Source organism: Diceros bicornis, chromosome 6, assembly GCF_020826845.1.
Source record: "Diceros bicornis minor isolate mBicDic1 chromosome 6, mDicBic1.mat.cur, whole genome shotgun sequence".
In the NCBI taxonomy this organism is placed as follows: Eukaryota; Metazoa; Chordata; class Mammalia; order Perissodactyla; family Rhinocerotidae; genus Diceros; species Diceros bicornis.
In genome coordinates, this window is record NC_080745.1 from 84,676,855 (window position 1) to 84,694,986 (window position 18,132).

The window sequence follows — 18,132 nt, forward strand, 5'->3', positions numbered from 1 at the left end:
GCCACTTCAATCCTGCAGCCCTAGGAGGAGGTATATTACTATGCTCACTTTACAGATGAGGAAACTGAGGCTTTGAGAGATAAGGAACTTGCCCAACGCCACCCAGCTTCCACATAGAGCAGCCAGGACTTGAAGGAGGTCAAGGGGCCCCAGAACCTGCACCCCAAACTCTGTCCTATTCTGCTTTGCTCAAGTGAGGTGGTGATGTCCCTTGCTCATTCTTGGTTCTGACCTCCCTGCTGCTCCTCCCTTCAGTGGCATTTGGTCAGACGGGGTTTCTTAGGGCCAGGCGTTCGTGAGTTTATTCAATCACACCTTCATGCATTCATCTGTTCCTTCATGAATGATTTCTTGGGCTTCTCCAGGACACTAGGGAACAGTGAGGACCAGATGGGCAGGGTCACTGACCGCTAAAGCTTCCTTCCCAAAAGTCTCCAAGACACAGGAAATGAGTAAAGTGGGGGTGGAGTGAAGGGTGAGGGTTCCCAAATGGAAAATTTTGTATTATGTATGATTAATTTCAAGTAAAACTGGTACCTGTGATTAGAAAGAGCATTTCTTAGAACTCTCCTCTTTTTGTATGCTGTAATATTCCTCCATTCCGTTAACGCTTCTGAAAGAGTAGGTGACCCAGATGGAAAATCACCGATGGGATTAATTTTTCTAGAATATTCTGTCCCTTCCCTTGGGCTTTTTCAGGGACGTGTGCCTACTGTACTAACGTCCTGAACACAAAAGTAGTGTCTTCTGGCTCTTTGATTTCCTAATTCCTGATGCAATTCCATAGAGAGAGGAGATTTAGGGCACAGATGGTCTGCTTGGCTTGTGTCACTGCCCCAAGCCTCAGTTTCTTCATTAGAGGGAATGAGTGCATGAATGAACTTCCCATCCAGGCCGTGAGAGGACACCAGCTGTTCTGTAGAGGGCAGGGGCAGGATCTTTCCCAGGGATCTTACAGGTTTCAACTCACTTTTTGTGGAGTCCACTCAGCCAGATTCAGTCCCACAAATGTTTTTGAGCTAGTGCCTCATTCCTGGGGCAGACTCTCGATCTGAAGCATCTTGAAGCCTCATCAGGGATGCAGACACCCAGTAAACGAGGGATGCAGGCTCTCAGAGTCCTGGACTCTTGCAAAGGCACTCTGGTGGGTCTGCCTGGCCAGACCTGTAAGGTGGGGGGCTGTGGGAGGTGGGAGACCCGCAGTCGTAGGCAGGGACAGGTTATGTAGGGTCTTGGGCTAACTAAGGAATCTGGCCTTGACCTTGCAGGTGATGAGGGAAAAATCTAGGTTTTCCTGAGATTCCCCATGCCCCTTCCGTTGTATGTTCATCTTCAGCTCGGCATAGCCTTATGACATAAATAACCACTATATCTCAGCTTCCCTATGCAGACATTTCTGAGCAGCTATTTCCTGGTGCTGTCCGGGAAGCTCTCTCTGACCCGAGAGCTGGAAGGCCAGCTTTCTTCTTAGAGCAGGGCCTCCAGCCACCGTCTGTCTGTCCCTGAGCCTCGGCTGGCCCACCTCAGGCCCAGATGCGAAGCCCCATCTTACTCTCCGAACCCTAGCCTGGCTTACCTGCGGCTGAGCCAAGAACGGCAGGTTCTTCGTCTCCTTCCTCCTCCCCATGCCCTGTTGTGAGTGCCAGAGCAAGAAGTGCTTTGGAGATAATCAGCCAAATTTGGAGATAATGAGCTATCTTTCCACTGATAGGCAAACCTCCGCCTGCCTGGGCTGAAGGCCAGCCCACAATTCTAAGATCATGGTGGAGGGGCTGGTACTCTAGGTCAGAGCCGGGCAGGCCTGGCACACAGCTGGGCTGGGTCTCGCTTGCCTTTGAGGGGCTGATGGTGCAGGTGGCAAGGGTGTGGCAGCACAAGCCTCACTGTGTGTGTGTGTGTGTGTCTGCGTATGTGCGCAGTGGAACAGAAATGCCCGGGTCACTCTGATAGCATCATAAATCAAGATGCTGGACAAGATCTTAGAGGTCATCTCGGCGGAGCTCCCAGCTGGTGCAGAATTGTCCACATGGCTGCTTAGGTCTGAATCACATGTCCCTGAGGCTGCCCATCTTTAGGCGATGGAGTGTGTGCAAGCAGTTTCTACCAGATGCTGTTCATTAGACTCATGCATCAATATCTGCATTGGACAGCTGGGACCATGGTTGTCATGTGCATACGCATGTACACGCATGCGCACACACACACACAATCTCCCTAAGGGTCTCTTGGGTCCCTCCAAGCTCACAGGGCTGGAAGGGCATTTCCTTGCCTCCAAGCAGGGCTGAATTCCATCTGTGCCTTTAGACTTTCCAGAAGTGGAAACCCCCCACCCTCCTTGAGCCCAACGGTAATTGGCCTGGGTGGCCCCAGGGCTTGCTTTGGGTCCTCTGGTCTGGGAAGCCTGAGCATTCCAGTCCAGCCCAGCCAGTGAGTCTGACAGTGAGAACGGGGAGCACAAGTGAAAGTGTCAGCCTCCTGGAGCACGAGTTTCTGCATTCTGCCTCCAAACCAGCTAATTCTGCCCGTGTGTCTCTCCTGGCGGAAGCCAGCACCTAAGAACACTGTGTCTGGTGAGTGGTGGGACCTGCACAGCCCCTTCACACCTCGGTTTCCACCTCTGCTGATTGGTGAGCTCGGCTCCTAGTAAGACCAGGAGCTCCAGGAGGAGAGGAGCTTTGTCTGTTCATGGCAGGTATTTCCAGAACTAGCAACAGAGGCTGGCACCTAGCGGCACTCAGGGGATGGATTTAGCTGGGAGGGCTGCTTCCTGACAGTCTGTAGTTTCATGGGGGCAGTGGAGGGGGGAGGCAGAGTACCAGGCAGAAGGAAGCCATGAAAATCAATGCAAAGGGAGTGTGTGAGGAGGAGCAATCAGGGAGACTTCTAAGAGGAGGTGGTACTTGAGCTGAGCCCAGAAGGATTCCAGCCATCACAGGATGAGAGAGAAGGGGACTTTGGGTGGAGGAGCATTGAAACTGGGACATGCTGGGCCACTAAGACCCAATGCGGCTGGAGTGGGGAAGGGCTGTGGAAAGAGGAAGGGAAAAGTGAGTGGGGAGGTTAGGGTACCTGGGTCATGCAGATCTCGAAGGCCACGTAAGAAGGTTCCACTTGGTTCTGTCAGCAGAGGAGAGAGCCTGAAGCTTGGGAGGGGAGAGGGACGTGAGCACCTCTGTGTTTTCCGCTGAGACCCTCAGGCTGCAGTGTGAAGGATGCAATGAGGATGTGGGGGGCTGTGGAGGCAGGAAGAGGCTGTTGTAGAGGCTCAGGTGAGAGAGGAGGAGGGTCTGAACTAGGCAGGGGCAGTGGGAGGGGAGGGGCAGGGTAGGTCCTCCAAGAGACAGTGAAGACATTGAATTGACGGGGCTCAGCAATCTCACCAGCCAACGTGCCTGCGAGATGACAGCAGCGTCTGGTGTTTACCCAGCACAGATTGTTCCAATACTCCAGACAATTCCTTCTACTGGGTGTGATCAGGCTCACTGGGGTGAAAGGAAATCCTAGGATCCAAGGGAGTAAAGTGCCTTGATCGTGACCGGATTATATATTCATTCATTATTTCTTGTCTTGTTCTAGTAAAGGCTTTTGGTGGCTTAAAAGAATACATAAAATAACAGGGCACAAAATTGTTTAGAAAAAGAAAAAGGAGAAAGAAAAACAAGGATGGAGAGGCTGAAATTGCATGATATTACAACCTACGCTCTTGCTGTAGGTGGGCCACGCATTTGGCTCTGAGCTTCCTAGCAGCTAATATGAAAAGGGAAACTTGATTAGTGACATTAGACAAAAACAAATAAGTGACTTGGGAGAAGCACAGCTACTCTTAGCAATAAAACCCTAGGTGTCTTCATCAGATGACCCTGAGTGACATCATGATCAATGTCCTCAACAATGTCCATAAAGTAAATGCAATGATAAATTTTATAATATTCTTTCCTGATATTGGTAAAGTCTTCACACCAAAATGCCAGTCAGTAAAAGCTATTCTTCAAAGGTGTATTTGATGGTGGTAATGAACCCCCCAGCTCTCTGCTGATCTGGCTTAACTGAAGAATACATTTTAGAATATGTGGGAGAGTTACTGGATATCCTTTAAGCCTTTGTCCATGAATGATGTGTATCTCAGCTGAGTTTAGGATAACCACTGAGTGATGATGAGTTCAAGATTGTGCTTCTATACGAGAGCCCATTAGCTATTCTCTGGTGCCCTGTTTGGTGAAGTGAATGTACCTTAAGGAAATTGTGCTGAAGAAAGGTTAATATCAGCTATGACTTTGAGTTGAGTCACTGAAACTCCATAACGCCACCATCCACCTAGCATATCCACCCTGCCACCCACCCTGTCCACCCCAGCTCATCTCCTCCTCCATCTTGCCCCCTGTCCCACTGCACTGCAGCTGTGCTATCCTTGATGTTCCTTCAAAGTCCAGCACCTGCTCCTGCCTCAGGGCCTTTGTACATGCCATTTCCTCTTCTTGGAATGCTGGTCTCCCAGTTCCTGACCTGGCCAATTCTTTGCCCTCCTCCTTCAGGTTTTAAATGTCACTTTTCTGATCCTTCCCCCACTAGGTTAGATTCCCCTTTTTCTGCATTCCCTTGGCACCTTGTTCTTTAACTTTTTAACCCTTAGCACAACTGTAATAAAGTGGTTGTCTTCTAAATGTTTACTTAACGTGTGTTGCCCCATTGGCACATCAGCTTTGCTTGTTGCACCCCAACGGCCTCGCCAGGTGCCTGGCACATGGTATGTGCTCAGTAAATGGATCCTTAATGAGTGAGTGAACTGAGTAAATGAGCCCTAGTCGTGAGAGAGGACCAAGATTTTCTTCAGAAAATGGCTCTTTGAATCCATTTGCACACAGAGAGGAACGGAACAGGAGGCCCTCTAGCAGCACCGCAGTGATCCGGGCAGGAAGAAAATGCCTCTGGTGGGGGGACAGCCAGATAGCCATCCCGGCCAAAATTAAACCTCAATAAGTCACCTTTAGGTGCTTAAGCTCTGAGTGATAATACTGCTCCCTGGCGTCAAGTCTACTTTGTTTCCTTCTGAAGGGTTTGACTTCCAGCCTCACCTCCCTCAGCCCAGAGCTCTTTGCAACAGGCCTTGCTGGTCTTGCCCCCCTGCCACACGTTCCTATCCCTATGGGATATGAGGCTCCCTCCCATGTGGACAGCCCCTGCTGCTGTCCAGGAGTTGAACGGAAACCTCTGGGGCTGCCCACTTCTCTGCCAGCAGCCCGGGGCCGGCAGGTCAGCAGTTCTCTCTCCGCAGATGTGTGACCACGATGATGAGTGCCCTCACGCCCAGCACCATCAAGACCTTCTACCTGGCTGGCTGCAAGGTGAGCCAGGGCACGGAGCGGCTGGGGGACCTTCGGCAGCACTCAGGCTCTGGGATTCCACGCACTGGACTCAGATCCCAAAAATCTATCTGAAGGCACCAACTTGAGTGCCAATATTTTATTTTGCCAAGTGAACCATCTTTTTTAAATCAGTTTATTTTTAAAAGGATATTTTAACACCAAAAAGGTATAAAAGCCTTAAAAATTGGGGGGGGCGGTGCGGGTGGAAGCATAGCCTTTCTCATCAAAACAGCAGACAACCTTCCAGGACATTCTTGTTGGAGTGACGTTTGTCCCACCTGGGCCCAGTCACTGTGTCAGTGCTGGGAATAGATGAGGAAATCGAACTCGCTCATTATCAGAGCAAAGCTGAGACCCAAGGAGGGGAGAACCTGGCTTCTGAGTGGCAGTGCTGGGTCTGAACCCCAGGCCTCCTGCTTCCAGCCTCGCTCCATGAGGCCACTGTTGACCTGGATGGACACTCGCACTGAAACAGACACGGTTGACCCTAACGTTCGGTTCACGCACAGTCAACATGTCACAGCGCTCTTATAATAGCATCTAACAATGTTCTAAATGCCTATTTTGTCAAGGACAACTTGGCATCCTCGCCTCCACTCCACTGGTAATTAGAAAGTCCCTTGGTGGGTGGTGTCTTTGCATTCTGGTCAGCATTTCTCAGCCACTCTTTGGCCTGGGGAGGACCGTAGCCCTGAGGACACACAAGGTGTACTAAGACCCTGTCAAGGTCCCTGGCCCTGAGAGACATTTTCCGCTGTCTCTGAACTTTCATTCTTCTTACTTTTAGGGTGTGTGCCCACTATGAGCTTCAGAACTCCACGTGGGGGCCACCTTGCGGGACCTTCCGTGATCAATCACTGACTTTAGTCCAGAGATTTCAGCATGCGAGCCCTGTGGTCAGACCACCTGGGTTTGCTCCCCACTCTGACACTTGCTGGTTGTGTGACTGCTGGCAAGAGCAGGACTCTTGGAGCCTCAGTTTCTCCATCGGTGAAATAGGGATAATAATGAACCAACCTCACAGGGTTGTGGTGAGGATTGGTTTAAATCAACCTACTGCGGTGCCTTGAGCGTAGCAAACACTCAGAAAGTGTTCTCTGCTGCATGACGTATGTATTTTATGTATGTTAAAGAAAAGGTTTGAGCTCGTCTGCCCACTGTGCTCCTGAGATGCTTGTAGCATCGTTATAGTCCAGTAGAGGGCGCTGAGAGTGCAGGAATTCCTTTATCAATCGGCTTTTCTTGCCTTAGTACAAGGAGGAGCAGCTCACCACAGCCTGTGAGAAGTGGCTGGAGATGAACTTGGTCCCTGTGGTGGGGATGCAGATCCACCTCCAGAAAATCCCGCAGGAGCTGCTCCACAAAGTGCTGAAGTCCCCCAGGTCAGAGCTGGGTCCCTGGGGAGCTGCCCCTGCGGGGGGCCTGGGGGAACAGGGCTGGTGCGGGGAGGGAGGTGCTCCAGCGGGGGCCGCACCCACAGCCCCTGTGGACGTGGCCAGGGTCCAGCGCCTCCTCCATCCCAAACTTCCTGCCCTCCTGGACAGCTGGGCCTTGTGGGGGGGCCAAAACATGGGGACTGTGTGTGGGGATGGGGTGGGGGCTCCCTCACACTCTTCATCAGGGTAGAGACCCTCTGGGTGCCCAGTGTCTCATTACCCACCTGGTAATTAATTAAGTAGTGGCCTAAGTAATTAAAAAAATCCTGACAACATTAATACACATTCCTTGTGGAAAATGGAAAGCAGGAAAACAAAAGCTCTCACCCTACATCAGTTTCTATCTCCAGCCCTGACCCCTCTCCTGAACAGCTCTGGACCCAGACACTCGACGGCTGTGTGACTTCTCTGACAATTAAGGCCAAAACCCAACTCTTGCCGTCCCTGCCCTGTGCTATACCCTTGGCCCCCAGCGCTCCTTGACCAGCTGCTCACGCTAGCCCCTTGGGAGTCCTTCTGGACGCCACCTCACCCTCGCCCCCTAAGTGCGGTCGGTTCTACTTCCAGACCAAACCCATCTCTCTGGGCCTTTCTGCATGGGCGCCAACCGGAAGCCAAGCCCCCATCGTCTCTCATCGGGACCACTGTAGGGACCTCTAACTCGGGGTCCTGCCCCTGCTCCTGATCCCTTTCCAATCACATCTCCAGCCGAAGGCCTTTGGCTCTTCCGGTGTAGATCCAGCTTCTCCGTCCCACACGCCCCGCGGGAGCCCTGGGGCCTTCCTGAGACTCCAGCCTTGCTGAGCTCCCTGCTGCCCACAGGGCCTCTGTGCGGCTCTCCCCCCCACCTCCCGCCTGAAGGGCCTGGCCCCATGGCTTCTTCTCATCCTGTGAGTAATTCAGGAAATGGTCCCCAGTGCTTGGCCTTTTAGGTTATTTCCAATTTTTACTGACATAAACAGCACCTTGGTGACATCCTTCAATGTACATATATCTTCATTCAGATTATTTTCCTGCATTAAATTCTTAGAGTGAAATTACTCAGTCAAAAGGACTTTCTGTTTGTTTTTGTTAGTATTTAAAAAATATTTTATTTGAAAATAATTTCAAACAAATAAAAATTACAGGAATAGTGCAAAGAATATCTATATACCATTTACTCTGAGTCACCCTATTCAATTTCTGCCCTTTTGCTTTGTAGTTTGCATCGGCATGTGTATCTACATACACACTTTTTTTCCCTGAACTCTTTGAGGACAAGTTGCACACATCATGTTCCCTTACCCCTAAATGCTTCGGTGTTTATGTCCTAATAAAAAAGAAGTTTTTGTATAACCACAATGCGGTTGTCAACCTCAGGAAATTTAGCATTGACATTAACCTTAACATTATTGACCCAATACTTTTTTTGCCTTCAGTGCAGGGTCCAGTTTAGGATCACATATTGCGTTTACTTGTCATATCTCTTTGGGACTCTTTAAAAAGTTCCTGATAACCCACTGCCAAGTTACCAAGATCGTTCTCCCTTTGGGTGAATTTCAAAAGTGAGAACTAAATTCTACTAAAAATTTTAGTGGTATGTTAGAAAATAAGTGTTTACTCATGCTTATGTGGTGGAAAGCATTCTGATTTCAGAAATTAGATCTGGAGAGATTTATTCCACTGTTGGTTCAAATTTACTAACTAGCTTGCATTGCCCTCACACTTAGGGAGAAATGAGGTTGGTTCAGTGTTCTAGAGTTGAGGACGGCCGTATTATCTAAGAGGACCTCAGGAACCTGGGCCCCAAGACCAGCCCCAGAGCACTGGGTGGGCTCCCAGGGTTATTCTGCCCTGTTCCACGCATGCACCCCCCCGCCCTCCAGCCGAGCAAAGGTTATGCAATCCTTGAAGAAAAGACAAACATGGCATCCCTTAGACTTTTCATAACACTGTCCCTCCCTTGGAAAGGCTGAGCTGCCCCACCCTGGTAACATTTAACCAAGAAAGGGGAAAAAAATGTCTGACCACAGCCAGAAGGTTAGTGATGGGATAGGCCTTACAAAATGCACACTGGGCAGGAAAAGAGGTCAAGAACGTTATGTGTCAAGCGTCTAGACTCACAAGTTTGGGGAGACATGACTGATGTGGAAACTGGGTCCTGCTCCTCCAGCCCCTCCCCTGGAGCAGTCAGCACAGACAGTCCAGGGCTTTCCTGGCTCAAAGAGGGAAGAGCCCTGCGTGGCCTCGAGAGTGTCATCAGCCCGTGTGCCTGGAGTGACCAGGCCGACAACTCCCGGACTCGCGTGCTCGTCATCCCAGGTGAACTCTCTTCACCTGGTTAACGTCCAGTGGCAGCTGCTTTAAAGCTGGAGGGAAGTGGGGAAGAGAGGGCACAGGAAGAGGGGGCCTGGGCCACGCCAGTGCCCGGTGAGATTGTTAGAAATTTACCCAGGCGTGGGTTCCTCATCTTGGTGCGCGTGCCAGCTGGTGGATCTGACACCACGGACCACACCTGATTAAGAATGGACCTTTGGGCCAGTTACCTTTTGTCGACCTTTGGGCCAGTTACCTTTTATCGAGCACCTTTGAGTGTGTGCTGTGCTATGTGCACTGTCCCTATCACCCACACAGCCCCATGTAGTAGGCACAATTATTGTCCCTAAGATAAGAGGGATTAATAAAAGGCAGGGCTGGGCTCCAAGGTCCAGGCTCCCATCCTCCACGCTCCACCATCTCCTCATTTGTCGCAGAGGCCAGAGTTCCCAGCAACCAGAACTCAGCGAGGGCGGGCTGTCCTGGGGCGTCACATGGCCCCAGACTGGCTGTGTGGAAACGCCAACCACCGAGGTCAGGGATGGGGCGTCCCTCGCCCACTCAGCGTAGACTGTGGCCCCATTTGTGGTCGTGATGTTTGGGTCTCTAAGCCTTGTTGGAACAACATCCATCTCTCAGCAGATGCTTTGGCTTCTGGGCCACTCAGCCTTGCCCTTCCGAAGTCCCTTTGACTTCGTCTTCCTTTGGGCTTTGCTTTCCATCTTGGAAACAATCTGGGGTAAAATACACACAGTTTTCCTGACCTCCTGGGGCTCTGGTTTTAATTTATTTGCCTGGGCCTTTGGTTTTCAGTTAATTTTCTTCTTAGAGGTCAGCACTACGTTACCGTGTTCTAACTCTAACATTATGAAAGCTTCATTCCGAGTTCTGTTTTTCTGGAAGCCAAGCTCCCTGTAGACTCAGGAGGATGGAGAACTCAGAAGGCTATCTAGTTCCTATCTTCACGGACGGCTGCCCTGCAGCCAGGGGGACTGCGTCCCTCTGTGTGTCCACTTCTCCCTGAGTTCCTATCTATGACACAAGGAGTCTTGAGGCTCAGGAATTCCCTAAGAAAAGCCACCCCTGTCCTCCACGGCGTGCCTGTCCCACAGCTTTCTAGCGTCTGGAACACCATTGGGCATCCCTCTCGAACAGTAGTTCCTGAAGCTAATGCTTCTCTGGATAATACCAATTATTGAGCACTTGTAGTATACAGAACACTCTGAATGGGTTACTTGGTCTGACTCCTGAAGCAACCCAGTGAGGTGGGTACTGTGACCGGTGTTTTCTCCTATGGAGTGGTGATTACAGGAAATGAAGAGATTGGCCCAAACTCCCCCATGCAGCGTGAGGGTTGGGATTTAAACCCAGGTCTGAGTGGTCTCAAAGCTTGTGGTCATCACCAGCCCACTGGTGTGCTCTGCGTGAGGCCTTCTTTTTCCTTGTTGACGGTCAAGATTGATAAGGATATTGATGTTCATGTTTTTTATTGTGAAAGGAAATTACAAAGGTAGGAGGATAGTACAAAACACAGTTGTACCCACCTCGCAAGATAAACGAGTGGTGACATTGTGCCATAAGTTGAGAAACAAACCGTTACTAATACAGCAGAAGCCACCTGTGTCGCCCTCCGCAGCCCTAAATTTCCTCTTCCTTCCTCTTGGCCTCCCTCCATAAAGACATCAAACCACTGTTGTGGACTTGTGTGAACCCAATCCATGGGAGTATAAACTTACTACATATATATATGTGCGCCCATAAATAATGCGTAATATTGTTTTGCAAAGGTTTAGACTTCAAATAAATGTTCTTACAGTGATCATAATGTTCTGCAACTTACTTTATTTACCTAACATCATGCGATGCGTTCTCTCCATGTTGATACTTACACATCTAATTAGCATTTTAAATTTAATTGCTGTACAAAGTTCCATTGAATGAATAGACAGCAGTTTTTCCATTCCCTTCCTGAAGGCCTTTTGTTTTATTTTGTTTTGCTTCATTTTTTGCTGTGACAATCAATGCTGCAATGGGCATCCTTGTTCATATTTTCTTGTTCACACGGGCATGGCTTTCTATATGGTCTCTATTCAAAAGGGGACCTTTATAATTTATATGCAATTTTCTCAAAAAAAAAATAGAAGACAAACAGTGTCTTGTTAAAAGCCTTTTTTTTTCTCTTAAAGAACAAACACCAGTTACATCCCAATGGCTATAGGGATGTAACCCTATAGCTATAGGCCATAGGGATGTAACCAGTAAACACACGTAGAATGTTCGCTATGTTGGAGGGAAGTTTAAGATCTCTGTGAGTTCCATCTTGATCCAGGCCATCAGAGCTTTTAGGTAAATGAAAATATGTTTGAATGTCCTCAGCATGGTTATTTCCTGCAGGAACTTATACCGTAGGGTACTGGCTTAAAGACAGAAGGCTTTATTTCAACAATTACCCTTCATAATAAAAGTAAAACCAGGATCCTGGTTTATGGAGCTCCCAATTACTCCCCCTGGGTTTCTGTTAGCCCCTCTTTGGTCTCAAAGAATCTTCTGGGCTCAGGGACCCCAAGCATGGATTCTGTACCAGAAGTCACGTAGCTCCCCGGCCCAGTGGTGGTTGAAGTCCTGGCAGAGTTCTTTGTGGGGACATCATACCTAATGGCTCTGTGACATCTACCCTCCTGCCTGACCATTACTGTGCAGACAGTGACAAATTTGGTCCCGTCTGGCCAGAGTCAAAGTCCATGCATCTGTAGGTGGCCTAAACAAATAAGGGGAAAGAGACAGTTCTGCTGTGTCCAGAAATAGTGTGAGGTGGGTGGGTGACATTTCCATTGCCCTTTAGAGTCACGATTTAGCCTGGGTGTCACCCACCAGGACCACTTAAGGTGGTGGGTGAAGAGGCTATGATATATCTTGAAGCCGGGGTGCCATCTCCATGGTCAGAGATGGAAAATATCAGTGGGTTTAAGAAACATTGAAATGATTTCTCGGATAATCAAGTAGTCAGAGGCTGTTTGGGAAACATCCTTCCTCTACAGAGCTGATGTATGGAGAGCACCAGCCACTCCTTCTCAGCCCTTGTTTCTTGATGAGAGGCCTCATGCTGCTGGGGGCAAAGGGTGGGCTCTGGAGTCAGGACCCAGCCTGCCACTTAGGAGTCAGAGCTGCCGTTTGCTGAGCACGTTACTATGTGCCAAACACTGTGCTAAGCAGTCTGTATGTGTGTGGTCGGCTCAATAATGGTCCCCCAAAGAGGTCAGCATGCCAACCCCCAGAACCTGTGGATATGTTAGGTTGCTCAGCAAAGGGGACTTAAGGTTGCAGATGGAACTGAGCTTGCTAATTGGATGACCTTGAGCTGGGGAGATGATCCTGGATTATCCAGTTGGGCCCAGTGTAATTATAAGGATCCTTAAATGTGGAAGAGGGAGGCAGACGAGTCAAAACCAGAGAGAAATTTGAAGATGCTGTGCTGCTGGCTTGAAGATGGAGGAAGGGGTCACAAGTCAGGGAATGAGATGGCCTCCAGAAGCTGGAAAAGGCAAGGAAATGAATCTCCGTGGAGCCTCCAGGAGAAGTGCAGCCCTGTCCACACCTTGATCCTAGCCCAATGAGATCCATTCTGTTCTTCTGACCTCCAGAACTATAAGATAATAAATTTGTGTTGTTTTAATCCACTCAGTTCGTGGCAATTTGCTACAGCAGTGATGGGAAACTCCTACCATGTGTCACCTCCCGTAGCCTTCACCAGTGTCCTCTGAGCAGCTGTAGTCATCTCGGTTCTGTAGACGAGGGAGCTGTGGTTGCAGGGCCGCTAAGCAACTCTCGGAAGTTCCCACAGCCAGTGTGGGGCAGAACTGAGATTCTAAACCGACCCGTGCCCAGGTCTGACTCTAGAATCATGTGACCCTGGATAAGTTATTCATACTTCAGCCCTCAATCAGGGCTGGGACTAGAATGTGAGGATTGAGGCACTCCCCTCGGGTGCAGAATTTAAGGGGGCACCATAAAAGCTCAGTAATCAAGGTAAAGTATATTTTAGTGCAATATTTTAAAATCAAAATGAATGCGAAAAACCATGATGAACAAAATATTAAAATTTTAAGTCAGCATAGGGTCAGTCTCAATTTCTACGTCTATACAAGTAAGGACTGTATGCCAGCTTTGCAGGATTGTCGTGTGGAATTAAATGAAGGCACATGTGAAACCACCTTGGGAACATCTGTCTACAGTAAGAGCCCGTTAGATGCCGGCCATTGTTCTGGGGCAGCACAGCGGGTGGTGAAAGCAGGGGCCCCAGCGTCAGGCTGCTGAGGTTCAATCCCAGCTCTGCCATTAACCAGCCAATGACCTTGGGCAAGTCGTTTAACATCTTTGTCTGAGGCCACCTACATTCTCAGGAATGGTGTTGCCTCTCCCAAACCCACTTGTAACTTCATTTTCTTGCAAAGGCTGTGGCTGTCTGCTCTGCCTAACATTTCTTCTCAATCTTTTATTTTGGCCAGGTTGTTTACTTTTAGTGAGTTTCATCTTCTGAAAACGATACTTTTGTGGGTCTACTTGCAACTAAACCACAAAATTCAGACAGTTCCGACATATGAAACGGTGCTGGCGTTTTTTATCAGGTAAACACAGTTGACTGATAAAATGTACGTACACTGGTATTTTGCTCATAATATCATGGGAAAAGCATTAGTGATATTATTTTTCATAGCATCAGAGTGCATAGAATGCAGTTTTCTCTATGGGGCCTAAGATTGTGGGATACTTTTGAACCACTGGATTACTTGAAAAAGTGAATAATAGGTAGGTGTTATAATATGAGATAATCGTGTGCTTCTGAGAATTTGTTCTGTGTCCAGTAAAGTACATGATGCAAAATGTACTCCTTTTATTCAGGAAAATTACCGTACTACACTGACCTTAAAAACTTCATATTTAAAATATACCTAGGAGCCGGCCCCATGGCTTAGCGGTTAAGTGCGTGCGCTGCGCTACTGGCGGCCCAGGTTCAGATCCCAGGCTCGTACCGACACACCGCTTGTCAGGCCATGCTGTGGCGGCGTCCCATACAAAGTGGAGGAAGATGGGCACAGATGTTAGCTCAGGGCCAGTCTTCCTCAGCGAAAAAAAAGAGGAGGATTGGCAAGGATGTTAGCTCAGGGCTGATCTTCCACACACACACACTAAATAAATTTAAAAAAAAAAAAAGTCTCTCTTTAAAAAAAAAAAAAACAAACATACCTAAATCAGACTAGGTTATTCTCATTTATATTTCACTAGATAGCATATAAAATTCGGAATTTTCTGGACAAATGAAAAAGCGTTTGAATGTACAGAGGTTTCATAGAATTAATCCAGTGCTTCATACTCTCCAAACTTATAAATTCTAAAAGTTGTATATCTCAACATTTACATGAAAAATGACAATTACAGTATAATAGTGGGCACCATGTAAGTATGCTTACTAAATGCAGTAACTCTGATAAGTACTTTCTACTTGTTATCTCATTAATCTGCATAATACTCAGGGGCTGGTTTTATTATTCCCATTTTACAGATGAGGAAACTGAGGTAGAGATGAAATATCTTGTCAGATATCATACAAGTGATAAGGGATGGAAGCTGACTTGAACCCAGACCTGCCAAATCCCAAGATGCCTTGCTGCCCATTCCTAGAACGGCAGATAGGATCCCTCTCTTGTGCTCGCTCCAGCTGGTTCAGTAGTAGCTTCCTGGGCACAGTGTTCAGAAAGATCTTGAGACTGCCTCTAGGTTCAATGTTGTTGTCGTTAGCCAAGGACTTCTAATATTGCCTTACAGGGCATTTCTTCCCCTCCCTGTGTCCCCTCTGCCTGTGAGTGTTTTCTGTCTGTTCAGTCCAGAGTGCCCCCATTATCAGTGTCTGCTGTGGCAGCGTGGGGGCAGGAGAGCAGGGTGGGGGTAGGCGTGAAAGCAGTAGATTATGGGCTCCCTTCTGTGTCTCCTTAGCCGCTATGAAACTTGGTGAATACGCTCACATCATCCAAGCTGGCTGCGGAGTGTGGTGCCCTAGACAGTCCCAGGTGGCCCTCAGAGGATCTGCCCTAGGCAGGAAGTAACTGATAGCAATATCTTCATTGTCAGGTTTATGCTTCTGTCCCCTACATCAGCAGGAATGGGAGCTTTCAAGCACGATAAGGTATGTTCAAGGAAGTCAAGAAGCTCTATTTCTTTTGCACATGCGAGTTTAGCAGATAAACACATCTTCCACACATTCATCAGTGGATTGACCTGTTGAAGCCAAGTTTCATTTGCATTGTTCTGAAGCATTTAATCCTTCTGGAACATCTGTGCGCTGCATTAACTAAAGAGCCCATTTTTTCTGTCTTGGTATTTGGGGAAAGCAGTATTCAGTGCCAGAATTATATGTACTTTGCTTAGTTTCTATGTAATTTGCTTTGAACCCAAGTGTTTTAAATCCCCCCCCCCCTACTATTTTAATAGCCCAAGAGACACTTTTTCCTATGAGTCATGCACACCAGGAAAACTTGCTATTTGGCTCCAGGTTAGCTCTCATACTGGAAACGTCTTAGCACCAGGAGATAGGAAATGAGCTAGAATGTGGCTGATTCACTGGAACTGTGTTTTTAATGTGAAAGAAACAAGTGGGAATGAGAGAGCTAGGATGTGTGGCCTCCTCCACTGGAAGTGGGGTTTCCTTGGCCTTCTTGAGCTGGGGTCTCAAAGGCTTCTCCCATACACGGGTATTTTTTACCATCACAGCTTCTCCATTCCTCTTGAATATACATGGATTCCATTTTGACCCCAAACCTCACCCCTCCACACAGCATTTTTCAAGTCCCTGATCCTGCACAGTTTTCCTTATTGGAAACCATTTGGGTGTTTCCAAATCGTCTCACTGTCCCAGCCTAAGCGATTCCCACAGTATCTTCTAACATGGCCCTGAGTTCAATTGCTGCAGGGCGGGAGTGACCCCTGATGGCCTTCCAGCCTGCCCTGGGTCCCTCCCTCCCTTGCTGCTGCTTCCGTCCCTCCAGCCAGCTTCGTGTCCTCTGGGAGAAAAGATGGGACAGTCTGGACCCCAGATGATCTTAACCCTACAGTCACCCAGACCCACTCCCAACTTTGAGGACCACGTGGCCCGTTTTTAGGATCGTGGGTAGTTCTCCTCCCATCCCAGCTCACTCATCTGCCCCAGAACAGTGGCACCTGTGAGGTGCACCCTTGTCAATGGCCTGCACCTCCCACATGCATGTCCCCGAGCCCCCAGGCTCCTTGGGCTAAGGGTCAGCATTGCTGCTCCTGCTTACTGCCCCCAGCTGCTCTGCCTTCTCTGCTCGGTCAGTCCACGGCAGGGGCCTCCCCTAATGGCCTCTCTGACCGCTCCCTTATGTACCCCTTGGTGTATGTGTGTGTCCTGCCTCCCCAGATTCCTCATAAGCGGCTTAAAGGGAGAGTTTACTATCCTTTATCTCACCTTCAGCTTGCCGGGCACTGTGCTCACATATAATAGCTTGTTGAATGATAAAATTCCATCCAACATTTTTAGGTAGCTTCATTCCCCTCGGAGAAATGGGTCTTAATATGCTGATGCAAAATTCAGAGAGCACGAAGTTTGCAGCAACTTGAAGTAAAAGGGATCGCAGACAAATTTCCATTTTTCTTGATGGGTAGTGCCTGATGGTGTACTCGGCTAGCAAGGATTCTAAAGCTTTCTCTAGGCTTGGTGAGAAATAACATCTCGGTAGTTAGTGATGTCTGCCCTGGACATGGGTGCGGGCAGTGGTGGTGCCCACGCTCTGTGTTTGCCATCCCTTCCTGAGATCCCAGAGCTGACCAGCAGCAGTGCAGGGCCTCAGAGCCACTGGCCAGCGGAGCTGTTGGTCCAAAGGCTCAGGCTACGAGAAGGCACCTCTGCTCCCCGTGGTGGTGGAGAGAGCCTGCGGGAAGTCACGGTCAACCTGGGCCAGAACTGGGTCACCAGGGGAGTTGATCTACACAGTTCAGTGAACCAAAAGAACAGCTAATCTGTGGCCACTGACAGGGGCATGCCAGGAGCATTTAAAGGTGGGGCAGAACAGACCCCCGGGGAGGTAGTAAACACGCTTGGGAATGAGAAAGGAGGAAGTGGACTATTTGGCCCAACTTTTCAAGTTGCATCTATTGATGAGATAATTTAAATGACAGAGTGATTTACAAGCTATCTTTGGGTGGGGGAGCAGCGGTCAGAGGGGACATTCTGAGGCCATAACAATATGGGAACTTCCAAAATGAGACTGTATTTTCATAATGTGGTGGCAACGGGACAAGCCGCGCGAATGTTAGCTAGCCAGGCCCCGCGACCCACTAGGAATGAGGCTGAGCTGTAGCTGTGGGTGTGGCCTTGGCTAGCCCAACATCTGAAAAGGAGGGTTTAGTGCAGTAATTGAATAAAATGAATGAGATACCCCTTTTCTCATCTGCCTTAGCAAAGTCCAGAAGACAAGCTAGGAGTGAACACGTTTGTATAGTTGACTCTTCCAACTGTACCTGCAAATAAAGACATATGTCCAAGCTTTTCTACTCTCCCGATTTCTTTTATTCATTGATTTTTTTCAATCTTTCATTCATTCAACAAATATTTATTGGACGTATACTGTGTGCCAGGGACACAGATGGAAAGTTGAAGGGGCAGTTTCTCTACCTAGCCAGATGTTTAGGAATGTCTTCAAGCATTTATTTTCATTGATGTCTAAGTACGTCAATATAGGAAGAGAACACACATGCTCACGTGCACACGCACGCGCCCACACACACACACACACACACACACCCTTGTTTTCCTGGCAATGGTTATTTTAGAAAAACAAATAGCCTGTCCGGAAATAAATTTAACATTTCCTTGTAAGAAAAATAAAGAATGTAAGCAAAGCTGTTGCCTTCATCCGTGGAGGAAAAGTCATCATTTCATTCCACTTAGCAGTCTGAGAAGTCCAGGAAATCTGTAAAAAACTCATCAATTGGAGAAGAGCCAGAGGCAGGCAAATTTTTCACTT

General features: G+C 48.5%; 1 protein-coding gene across 2 annotated transcripts in view; it reads left to right on the forward strand.

The window, feature by feature from the left end:
- BTBD16 (BTB domain containing 16) overlaps positions 1–18,132 on the forward strand; it is a 46,302-nt gene that overhangs the window by 15,044 nt on the left and 13,126 nt on the right. For both annotated transcript variants that reach the window (XM_058544175.1, XM_058544177.1), the window contains exons 7-9: positions 5,273–5,342; positions 6,615–6,745; positions 13,600–13,719. In XM_058544175.1, the coding sequence (XP_058400158.1) occupies positions 5,273–5,342; positions 6,615–6,745; positions 13,600–13,719 (321 nt within the window). The remainder of the gene's footprint in view (positions 1–5,272; positions 5,343–6,614; positions 6,746–13,599; positions 13,720–18,132) is intronic.